We start from the raw sequence: 12362 nt of genomic DNA on the forward strand, positions 1-12362 counted from the left end.
GCTCAGATGTTCTCAGCGAGAACTTCCTCGACCATATTTGAAATTGTAACCTCCACAGTGCATTCCCCTAGACCTGACTTTATTTTCTCTAGAGCATGTATACATCAGACATATCGCATATTTTCCAGTTTTTTTTGTTTCTCTCCCAAGAATGTTATCTTGATGAGGCGAGGCTCAGCCTGTTTTTGTTTACTGTGTTACTTCTATTGCCTAGATCAGTGCCCGGCACCTAGTAGTCACTCAGTAAATACTGGTGGGTTTGAATGAGTGAACGTTCCACAGAAAGAGCAGGGGATGGAGAGCCTTAGAGACTCAGAGGGGTGCTGATGTCTAGACGAGAGATCACAGGGCCCCCCTCCAAATGCTCGGTGGAGGGCTGCCTCACTTCAGCAGAATGAGTGTCAGGGAGGAGTGTCCAGCTGCGTCTATCAAACCCACCACCACGTTAGCAAGGAGAACACAAAACACTTCACAGTCAGACTGGGGAATCTTCTCTGGGAAATCGTCTGCTGGGGACGGTAAAATGAGGCTTCGAAGCTCAGGAGGAGGAGTACTTCATGGTTAAATATTAAGACCCTTGGCCTTAATTGCACTCTAAGTTGCTTTTAGAGATGTCACAGTTAGTGAAGCTCATCAGGACCGAGGATAACCATCTGACCGGCGCAGCCCTGAGATCAGCACGAACGCGCGGCGCGTGGAGTGGGATGTGCAGCTGGGATGGGGGAGACGGTGTCCCTTCGAGAGACAGGCTGAGGTCCTCACCCCCAGTGCCCCAGAATGTGACCTTATCTGAAAATAGGGTTGTCGCCGATGTAATTAGTTAAGTGAGGTCACACTGGGTCGGATGGACCCTCAGTCTAATATGACTGGTGTTCTTGTGAGAAGAGAGGAGACTGACACATGGAGAACACCACGTGCCAGGGGAGGCAGAGGCTGGACCGATGCATCTATAAGCCAAGGATGCCGAGGATCGTGAGCAACCATCAGAAGCTGGGAGAGGAAGGAAGGGCCTCTCCCCAGAGCCTCGGGAGAGAACAAGCCTGCGCCTGGATTTCTGACCTCTGGCCCCCAGGCGCTGAGACGCTGTAGCTCTGTCCCACTAGCCACCCGGTTTGTGGAGCTATTGTGTTTCCCTTTGCTGCTGCACTTGCTGTCGTTTCCTTATTCCAGCAATGTTGCCAGTCCTTCTAAACTCATGTCAAGAGCATCTTCTCTGAGCACCAGGGACACCTTTTCTGGGTCCCTGGCACAAGCAGGTGGTCAGTAGATATTTGTGAAATGGGTAAGTGGCCGAGAAACACGTCCGGATGCTCCCTGTCGCTCATTTCTCCATCCACAGTCAGCATCCTCTCTTCCCTCCAAGGGGACACACATTACACAACATTTTAGCTGCTGATTTACTTCCCCTCTGGTACTCTGTAACCTCACTGTGGGCAGAGACGTCGCCTTGACTCTTTCTCCCTAACGGCCAACAGAATAGTTGGTACACGGTCAATGTTAATGTTTGTTCAGTGAATAATTAATGAGTGAACAGGGCTGGGGTTTCTATTCATATTTTACTAATGAGGCCCAGAGAGGAAAAAATAACTTGCTGGTTGGAGGGAGCTTCCCGGAGCTTCCATCTAGCCCTTGGCATGGCCTGGGCTGACCTCTGCCCCTCTACATAGAGTTCTAGCTCCCAATATCCTAGTCCAATGTTCTTGGCCTTCTCTTTCCTTTCTTGGAGTGTTTACTGAGTCTATAGGAAGCTGGCTCTGGAAGGGGAGGAGAGGAAGCCCAGTGCCACATCCTCCTGAGAGAGCTGATGCCCCAGGAGGGTGGTAGGGGAGGCTGGTAGGGTCTATGATGCTCGGGAGCAAGCTTTGCCAATGATGCTGTAATAACCTAATGGAGTCGGTATTATTACCTCCATTTTACAGACAAAGAAACTGAGGTGCAGAGAGCAGATAATTTGCCTAAGCATAGCTCAGTTCATTTTAAGGCAGAGACTCAAACTCAGGTCTGCTGGACCCCAACTAATGCTCTTGACCACGGCTTCCCAAGGCCTCACTGTGCTTAGCTCTGAGCTCTGGGCTGCGGGAGGGAAGGCTCAGTACATGAGAGCTGTTGCTGTGAGCACTGTCAGATATATAGCCCAGGATGGGCCAGAATCGTGGTTGAGGAGGCAGCCAGGGCCAAACCCAGGTGGGCTGGTCTCATATCAGGTCCAGAAGATGAAGGATGGGCTTAGGAGCTGAAGCAGCAGCAAGAACAGAGGCCAGGAGGCCCCTCAGAGGGAAAGCAGAAGGTGGACCATCAAAGGTCAGGGTGAGCCATTCGTGATCAAGGCCAAGATCAAGCAGGATGGGGCCCGGCTGTGCGGAGGGGGTGTTGACTCTGCTAGGGGACCCCACACACGGTTCATACCGCCCAGATCAAGGACAAGGGAAACCACCTTCTCTAGTTTTGGGGACTTTTAGAACCAGGTAAGACCTTGGGGAGAATTGCAGTAGCCCTCGCCAACTCTCAGATCCCCGATGGAGCCTGTGCTGGGGCCCAAGGGCCAGAGAGGATAAGCCAGGTGCTTGGGGACAGTCAAAAGGGCATGGATCCCCAGCTCTGCCCCTTAGGAGCTGTGTGTGCCTGGGCCAGCTACTCATCCTCTCTGTTCTCAGTCTCCTTGTCTGCACTCTGGGGGTAATGCTAGTACCTGCTTCTCAGGATTATAAATAACATAAAGAATAAAACACGCCCAGCTCTATACCTGGCAAACAATTGGTGCTCACTACACAAGAGCTATTTTATTATTATTGTCACATGCATTGTAAGGCCTGTGCTCACAAGGAGAAAGGGTATGGCTTCGGGAGTCAGGGCCCTGTCCCTCGTCCTATAAAAGTTTGACTCCTGGATCTGAGCCCAGTGTAAAATGGGACAATGTCCTCAGTGCCTGATTTGCAGCTCATGAGAGACGTGCAGAGCACCAGCCCAGGGTCCTGCACACAGTAGGTGCTCATTGAGTAAGTGCCTGACCTTGGAGGGCCCAGAGGGCAGCCCCTCCTGCGTACATGCTTAGGGCTAAATGATGGCTATCACTGGGATCAGGCCGGGCCAGAAACATGGCTGAGATGGGGCCTCAGTGCTTACCCAGGAGTCAGATTGGAGATGATGGGAGGAGTGCCCAGAGCAGGGTTGAGGTGAGCAAGGGGCGAAGTGCAGCTGGGGTAGAGCTGGACGCAGAGATGGACGGGTGGTCTGGGAGTTGGGCAGCCTGGGGATGTGGGGATGGAGAAAGGCCAGTTACTCAGCAGGGGAACCTCCCAGGGTGGAGACCTGCTTCCACGAGCATCCACTGGGCAGGCTCTCTGCTCCTCCAGCAGCTGACTTGGGGCCTCCGGGGACCTATGTGGGGGGACAGGATTCTTGTGTCCTTGGAGATAGAACAGGAAGGCTCAAGGCCCAGAAGGGAATAGCAGGGAATTTAGAAGAATGGGCTGGCTCGTGCAAGGTCAGACCCAGGCCTCCAAAGGCCACAAGGTTGGGTTCAGGATGCCCAGACCCACAGGGCGAAGGTTCAGTGGTTGGGAGCTGTGGCCATGGCTGCTCTCCAGGGAATCTGAGCCCATGGGGACCCAGCTAAGACTGGGAAGGTGGCTGGCAAGGACATAAGCTGATGCACTGTAGGGTATGAGAGCTGTAACCTCTGCCCTTGGCCAGGCTCTCCGGGCCCTGGAGGGTAAGCCGCCCTTGAACAGTCAGCAGTGGCCACGTGTCTCCTGCTGGGCTCTGAGAGGGCCTGGCCTTCATTCACAATCCATGTTCCCCACATCCCCAGACTTAAAAGAAAGCCCTTTGTTTCCTCTTAACGTCTTAGTAACACTCCTGAAAAATTCCAACCTCATCTCTGCTCTACCCAGAGAAACGAATGCTGGTCGCCTCTGCCTGGAAAGCTCAGGGGACCAGAGGGGGTGGGATCTGGGACCCTGTGGCCACTCCAACCTCCAGCACAGCCCTCAGCCTCGCCCCTCCCCTCGCCCTTACTGTCCCATTCAACAGATGAGGGGCAGGAGTGGAGGGGGGGTGATTTACCAGGTCCCCGGCTATGGGGTTGGAGCGGGGACCTGTGCTGTTTCCAGGGGAGGAGGGCTAGAGGGGGCCTCAGAGTGAGGCAAAGTTCTGGGCCTGGGGAGAGCTGTGACAGTTGAATTCTCCTTTACTGGGGGTCCCCTACTCTGTGGTGTGGAGAACCCCCCCCCCAGGTCCAGGCCATCTCTATGAACAACAACAGTAATAGTAACATCAGCGGTGACGAACGTGAACATCCGCGAATGCTCTGGGGGTGCCGGGCCCTGCGTCACCGCTGTCCTCCCAGGATCTCCTTTCGCATGCGCACCTGCTCTCTACTCCATTTCATGGACGAGATAATTGAGACTTCTGGGGTTGTGACGTCCCTAGAAAATGGCAGAGTCAGGACGTGAACTCTGCCGCTTGACCTGGCTCCCAACTCCACACGGTCCACGTGGGGACAGCCCCCCACCTCCGCTGACCAGGGTCACAGGATGCGTGGTGCCCGATGCTGTCTTCCTCAACGCCACTCTGCGCCTGCCTCCTGCCTGGAGACCCGCCCCCAGGTGAGGCCCAGCCACTGCTCGCCTCTGCCACGTGGGGGACCGACCCCATCCATCCCAGCCCTCGCACACGGAGCACGGATGTGCCACGAACTGAACCACACACGGTAAAATCGGAGGGGTTCATCCCTCCTGCGCAGGTATCAGCATCTGGTTGGGTCCTGCCACTGCCACTTCCCTGGCTGGGCAGGGGCCCCTCCTCTGGGCTGTCACAGCTGAGAGTCCTCAAGGAGCCAGACCTGAGCCAGACCGGCCTGGGTGTGGTGCAGGGCCCTAGACCTGCGGGACGCTGTGTTTCCTGGGATGCGGATTCACTCAGCCCCAACCGCGTGAGCTCCGCTGGGTGGATGTGAACGGAGCCCTGATGGGAAACCTCTGCTCTGGGCCAGGCTCTCCGGAGTCTTGGAGGGGAAGCCACTTCCCAGCGTCTCCTGCTCAGCTCTGAGAGGGCATGGCCTTCATTCGGTGTTAGCTGAGCACTTACTGTGCATCTAGCCCAGTGATGACACAGATGCGTGGGAGAGGCACCTTCTCCGCCCTGCAGGAGTCCCCACTAGTGGGAGAGGCAGATCCAAGAGCAACGGCCTCCGTGGGGCTGCAGGCGCCCAGCCAGTCTCTGGGGCCGAGGGTCTGACTTACGCCCTCTTATGGAGCAAGGGGTGTGGGCTGCTCTGGGACCTGACTGCCTGGGTTTCTTCCCATCTCCCCGAAATCCACTCAGTTCCAAAGTCCCATAGATGTCTGGGACTCCCTAACCTGTCCGGTATCTATTCCAACGGCGTTGTCCCTGTGCTGTCTCCGTCCTGGAGGCCTGTGGCAACCTGCTGACTGGTCTCCCTGCCGCCAGACGGAAACTCTCCACCCTGCAGTCAGAGTGACCATCCCTTGGAGGTGATCTGAGAGCCCCGTGCTACTGCTCAACGCCCTGTCGCCTGGGGAGAGGCCACAGCTTCTCCTTAGCATCCAAGCCAGGCCCTCCCCCTGTCCCCTCCAGCCCCGTCTGGAGGCCTCCACGCCCACTCCTCCAGCCTTCCTCGGTCTCCTGCAGTCCTGGCTGCTGTGTTTTCTCCACGCTTCTGTGACTGTGCGTTTGACTCCACGCACACTGTTCCTCCCGCCCCTCAGGCTGCGGCCCACTCTCATCCTGACTCCTCACACTCGGCGCCTGTGTTGCTGACTCCAGCGGGCCCTCCTGGGTCCCCCTCCAGGCTGGTTAGATGCCTCTCCTCTGGGCTCCCAGAGCACTCTGAGTTTATAAAGCTCATGTCCCGTCACTCCACAAATATTTATTTCACAGAGCCCTCCCCTGTGCGGGGCGCTGCTCTAGCTGCGGGGGTACAGCAAGGCGCTGACAACCCGCTTCGGGAGCCTGCAGGGCCGCTCCACTGGCGGAATCCCGGAGGGCTGGGCCTGACTCGGGGGAGGTGAGCCCCTGCACGGCGGGAAGGGGTCAGGTGTTCTTTCATTCTGCGGCCTCAGCACCGCGCACGCAGCACTCAGTACGTGTTTGTTGGACACTGGGTGCATGTCAGGCACTATGTTTTGACAGGGAGGAAATGCAATCTGGGGGACATGAGAGTCAGCGAATGTTACGGTTAGGAGCACAGGCTCTGGGGCCAGGAGGTGTGACCATGCACAAGCTCCTCAACCTTTCTGTGCTTCAGTTCCCCCATCTGAAAAATAGGCCTATGATACTAACTACCCGATAGTGCAGTCAGGACGGTTGGAAGTGTTCATATTTATACAACAGTTAGAACAGTGCCTGACACACAATAAATGCTTTATATATAAACAAATATTCATTAAACAAATGAAAAGCAATAATAGACTGAACATAGGGAGTCTTGGGTTCAGATCCTACCTCAGCCAGGTCCTAACCATGTGTAATCCTGGGAAAGTCACGGAACCAGACTGAGCTCGAGTTTCCTCATTTGTGAACTGGAGACACTAATAATACTTCCCTCAGGAGATGCCACCTCCTGAGATTCCAGGAGCCCACGCACAGCATGTGCCCAGCACAGGACTGGCACTGAGTAAAGACTTTGAAACACAGCTCTTCTAATGAAACAAAAACAGATCCTGCCCTTGAGGAGCTCATGGTCCCTTAAGGAGAATGAAACACTGACCTCTGTTCACTGCTCAGATGCCACCTCTTCCAGGAAGCCTCCCCAGCATTCTATGGCTCCTCCCTCTTTGAGCTTCCAGAAGCCCTAGTCCCCTGTGCCTCTAATGGGCTTTAGCTTTAAATTCTGTTTCCTGAAACTGACCGGCTGTGTGGTACTGGAACTTCATACCACCTTCTCTGAGTCTTAGTTTTTTTGATCTGTAAAAGGAGATAAAATCACCTTCAACGAAATATCACTGTGGGAATCAAACTGAGAGACAATGTCTGCAAAGCACCAAAATGCGCCGGATGGTTTGTAGATGCACAATAAATGCCAGTTCCCACCGCAGTCTCCCGCCTGGCCTGCCAGCTCGTTCAGAGGCTGATTTAACTCTAACTCCCTGAGACAGCAGGTGAAGGATCAGTGACTAAGGAAGGCAGGAATGAAGGGGCTGAGCCCAGGGGCGCCTGGGAGTGGAGGACACTTTCTCTGGGTCTGCTTGGACATGTTCCTACCCTCCACTCCGTCTAGTCTCCTCCACTCACCTCCCGCCTCGGGGCCTTTGCACAAACAAGACAGAATTCTCCTTTCCCTCCCTTCTTCCTTCTGCCAAGCCTCCCGCCCCCACATCCAGCCCAGGGCTAGGCCACAGTCTAAGGTCATTTTCCTGTGGGGTACTTTCAGTAGTGGCCGTGACCCCACTTGACTGTGGATCCTGTGGAACCAGAATGGTGCAGTTTGCACCCCTGGGCTTAGTGCTGTGCCTGTCACGGGCTGGGCTGCTTGCACTGGCTGTGGAGAAGCCCAACCTCTCGGTTGGTGTGCGTCCGCACCCAGGTCCTTCCTCTCCGCCCGTGCAGCACCCTGGCCCGGCCTGCTCTCCTGTCCCTGAGTGCTGAGGGTGTGAGGGCCCCGCTCTGCGTGGTAGCAGGGGGTGGCCTCTGGCGTACCTCAGTCACAATGGAGTCCCTGGTGCTGATGTTGTAAGCCCAGCCATCCAGGCACGGTTCGGTGGCCCCCTGGGTGTCGTTGAGCAGGCTGGCGTTGGGTGGGTATACGAAGCGCAGGCAAGGCTCAGGCTTCCCGTTCGGGCCCACGGGGAGCAGCCAGAGCCCCGCTGAGGCGTTGGGGGGTGGGCGGCAGTGGTGGGAGGGGGTGGAGGCTGTGAAGATCTGGAGCAGGTTGTGGTTGGCCATGCCGAGAATCGGGAGGCCTAGCAGGACCATGATGAAGAACTGGAAGGGACCCGTGCTGTTCACGCTGTCCACGAGCTTGGAGAAGGTCATGGCGCCCAGCGAGATGCGCCAGAGCTGCGGGCGGGGCACGGGGGAGAGGCACGTGCAGGTGAGTGCGATGTGCGGGCGTGGGGATGGGTGCGGGAGCGCAGGTGGGAGGGTGTGCCCAGGAGTGTGAGCATTAGCGTGTAAGGAGGTGGGGCTCAGCTGGGTGCATCCACAGGCATGGGAGTGGAGCACAAGGGTGTGCCAACCGCGTGCATAGATGGGGGTCACAGTGCGTGTCCACAGGGGTACAGGATGTGTCTATTTAGGCTGGATGTTAAGGGTACGGCTGTGTGAGCTCAGGCGTGTGGTTGCGTGTGGATGCGTGTGGATTTGGGGCACGAGTGTGTGTGTGCTCAGCCAGGCTGGTCACACATGCTGTCTGCACGGGGCAGTGCAGGTCACGCAGCTGGGACCAAAGGGTGGGTGGTGGGATGGATGGTGGGTGGTGGGATGGGGGAGGCCCCTGGTTGCTCCGAGCAGACATACAGGGTTGCCTCAGCTTGCCTGCTGGGAAAGGCATCCCCAAGCCCAGAGCCTCCTGGTTTTTGACTGTCCCCTGGGGTTAGGCCACTACACTGAGGTAGCAGAAAGGGCTCAGGCAGGTCCCAGAGGGCATAAGGGACTTGGCCGGTCGCAGTCAGGAAGCAGGGTCTGGCCTTGGGAGTTCCCCAGGGATTCCTGGCAGGGACCAGGGGGAGCCTCCATCCCTCCTCACCTGGTGGCTGCGCCTGGCTCCCTCGGTAGGGCTGGTGGTCGATGTGGCCGAAGCCCTTGTCTGTCCCAGTGTCCAGCGGCTGCTATAGTTGGGCAGCTCAGCTCCAACAAGCTGTGTTTGTCTTGCCCCAGGGGGACTTATATAAGGCATAAGCTGTTTCCAGGGCTAATGTTTGACTTTCTTTTGAGGATTAACGGCCACCCGGCAGGGAGAGTGTTGTGGACCCGTCAAGCCCAACTTTCCTCAAAGTGCTGCCTCAGCAAAGGCCTGGCTGCAGTGTGGCTGAGCCTAGCAGGATGCTGGCTGGGCTGGGCGGGCTCACCTAAGGAAGGAGGGGTCTGAGCAGGGGTCTCACTGAGTCTGGAGGGCCCAGGGTCATCCCTGAGTTGATGATCTAAGGACTCAGAGCTGAGTACAGTCAGGGAGGCGCTACTGTCCACGAGCGGATGTATGGGCCTCCCTGCCTGGACCTCTTGACATGGTGCCTGGAGACGTGCCTCCCAGGAAATGGTGGGGCATGCCCAGGAAGAAATTGTCACCTGCACTTGTCCCCAAGGGCTCAAGGCTGTCTTCCCCTGGGCTCCAGGGGCAGCCAGGGTTCCCCTATCTAGCCTCAGACCCAACACTCAGACCCCGCCCCCCCTGCCAGCCCAATCTCAATGGACAGGCTCCTTTTCTGACCCACTGCTTCCCTTTGGGGACAAATCTAAATCTCTATTGTTTTATTTTTTCCCTTTGAATATTATCTTAATTATGTAATAATGTGTTTCATGCATAAAATGTGGGAAATACAAACAAGTTAAACAGAACAAAACATCCAGCCTCTCTCAGAGCCATGTTCCTCCAGCCCCGTCTGCACCAGAGACTGTGGTCTGAGTCCCCATTTTCCAGCAACCAACACGAGCTCATCTGACCCTCACAGCAGCCCTGTTACTATTCTAGCATTAAAAATTAAGAAATGAGGCACAGAGAGGTTAAGTAACTTGCCCACTGTCCTCCAGCCAGGAGGTGGCAGGGGAGGTGTTGTGCGGCCCTAAGCTCACATCTGCCTGGTGAAGTCAACGTTTTTACACAGCCCAGGGGCCCTGTACTGCCTCCCTTAGCAGAGTCACCCAGCCCGGCCTCCAACAGCCCTGCCCGCCCCTAGCTCACTTCTCTGCTTCTACCTCCACAGATCCCTAGGGGCTGCTCCATCCCACCTGCTCTGGGGGTGAGGGGGTGGCCCACCTAGGGACCCCCTTCCTGGGTAGGGAGGGGCTTCCCATTCTCCCCCTTGGCCCTGTTCTCCACCCAGGCAGCCTCCAGCTCCCCAGGCTCCCCCTGGGCTCCTCCCCTGCAAAGCCTCTTCCCCTTCTCCCCCACCCCCACCCCAGGGTAGGGTCAGCTGGTAACCCAGGCCCAGCCCCTCCTCTGGGCTCCCCACCAGGGTCCAGCAGTGATTGATGTCCTCAGAGTGGCCCCAGTCAGGGTGAGATCCGGAGTCATCAAAGGAAGATTAATTATGCTTCGAGGCAGCCAAAGGGTTGTTTTAGGAAGATTTTCGACTGTGAGGCTGGTGGGAAGCTGGGCCCTTGCCCGAGCCCCCCTGCCCTGGGCATTCACCCTCTGTGAGATTTTCTGGTTCCTAATTGGGCCTGGGTTATCCTCTGTTCCTGCCCCAGTGGAATGTGCTTTAAAAGAGCCTGGTGACTGCCTTCCCGCTGAGGCGGCTGGAGGTGAGGGGGAGAGTAGACGTGCCAGCTGCCCAGCTGGGGGCAGTGCCCCTCGCCCGCTCCATGGAGGTGCTTGGACTCATGATTTCGGAACTGAGGCCCCCGGGGACTGCGTCCATGCACTTGCTGCATGACTTTGGGCAAATCACCTCCTCTGGGTTCTTTTCTCATTAGTTAAGTAGCTTAAAAAAAACACCCAATGGAAATATTTTATTCAAACAATACATTGGGCTCATAAGATCAATATATAAAGCACATACTAGAGGAAGTGGTCTGGCTAAAGTGGGGGAGGGGTGGAGAGAAAGTGTCCCGAAAGTGACCCCCCAACCCCAACCCCCCTGCCCCCAGCACATCCTTCCCTCCCCAGGCCATCCCTGCCTGTGGCATCTCCGTTATATTAGAGGACCCATCACTTCAGGCTGTGATCCTAAACTCAATATGTTGGAATTAACCTTTTGAAGAAATGATGCATTTGGGAAATCTCACGTGCTCAGTGCATTTTTAACTTGGGACATGCCAATCCACTCTTCCTCCTGCCGCGCTCCTCCCCTTCCGTCCCTCTCTTTTCTTTCTTCATGTCACCTTTTGTCTAAACCCTTCCAGTTTCCTTGAAGCTAAGGATCGGTTCAAGGCAGAGGCTGCCCTGTGGGGGGGGCCTGTCCTGCTGCTCAGGCTGTGGTCCCAGGTGGGGACGCGAGGCAGTCAGCAAACTCTCAGGGCCAGGAGCCGTTCCTCCCCGGCAGCCACGCCGAAGCCCTAAGCGCCCAGTTAGGGAACCTTAGCAGCAGCCCACAGGGGAGCAGGGGTGGGGCAGGGTTGAGGGCAGAGGACAATCCCCTGCTCAAGGACAGGGGCTGAACCCGGGGTCCCAGCCCCCCCCACACACACATACACATAGAGCAGCCTCTGCCTTGAACTCATGGGGCGAAGGGGGAGAGGGCAGGCAGGCACAGGGACGCCCGGAGGGTTCAGAAAGGGCCCACTCAGCTGGACGGGACCTCTGTGAAGGTCCAGGCCCAGGGTCAGGGACCCCGGGTTCAGCCCCTGTCCTTGGGTGGCTCCAACAGGATACGTGGCTTGTGTGGGTGGCGTCAGGCTGCACATGAGCAGGGGATTGTCCTCTGCCCTCAACCCTGCCCCCCCCCCCATGGGCTGACGCTAAAATTCCCTTCGAGGGAACAGGCAGCCCAGGGAAGGGGGTCGCACAGGCTGAATTTGAGTCGTGACTCCACCACTTGCTAGTTGTGTGGCCTTAGGCAGGTGATGAAGCCTCAGTTTCTCCACTTGTAAAATGGGGATTAATACTTGCCTTACAGGATTGCTGGGATTTTAAATACAGTATATAAAACTCTGAACACAGTGCCGAGCACAGAGTACTTAATTTGAGGGTCAGCCCTGAGGGAACAGGCCTCAGGAAGGCTGAGCTGTCCCAGAAGAAGGAAGAGTTTTCTGGAAGAAGAGAGGACAGGAGGGGGGCCATTTGGCTCCTGGGTCATAGGCCAGAAGGGCTTGAGGGGAGTGGGTGAGCTCTTGAAGCTGTCCTTGGGCACCGGGAGTATGTCCAGGTCCAGCTGATCACTGCCGAACCCAGCATGTGGGGCCTCAGGTGTCACCCCAAGTGAAGGGACAAGAAGACCCTTCCGCGACCCAGGGCAACTGAGGGACAGCGCTCTAGCAACTGGAGCCCTGCAGCAGGGGGAGTGGTGCTCCCCCGCCGCTCTGAGGGGCTGGAGGGAGAGTCGCCCCCTGCTGAGGCACATCAGGAACTGTATCTCTTGCCTGGACAGAGTGACAGTTTTGGAGCCTTCTGGCCACCTGAGCCCAGCACAGGGAAGAGATCTACGTGGCTCAGGGAACCCCTGCCCACTGGACAACTGCCATAAGAACCTCAGTCTGACTCTCCTAGCTGCAGGCTGATGGGACAGGTGCCACTGTCCCCATGT

At 56.7% G+C, this 12362-nt stretch overlaps 1 protein-coding gene across 1 annotated transcript in view; it reads right to left on the reverse strand.

Annotated features, from left to right (window-relative positions):
- Window positions 1-8857, reverse strand: part of LOC308565603 (uncharacterized protein) — a gene marked incomplete at its 5' end in the record, with an annotated part of 29504 nt that extends 20647 nt beyond the window's left edge. Inside the window, 2 exons of the mRNA XM_081154909.1 lie at window positions 7660-8019; window positions 8708-8857. Of these exons, the coding sequence (XP_081011035.1) occupies window positions 7660-8019; window positions 8708-8857 (510 nt within the window). The remainder of the gene's footprint in view (window positions 1-7659; window positions 8020-8707) is intronic.
- Window positions 8858-12362: the final 3505 nt, after the last annotated feature.

Source organism: Miniopterus schreibersii (genome assembly GCF_964146895.1).
Source record: "Miniopterus schreibersii genome assembly, chromosome: 12".
Taxonomy (NCBI): Eukaryota; Metazoa; Chordata; class Mammalia; order Chiroptera; family Miniopteridae; genus Miniopterus; species Miniopterus schreibersii.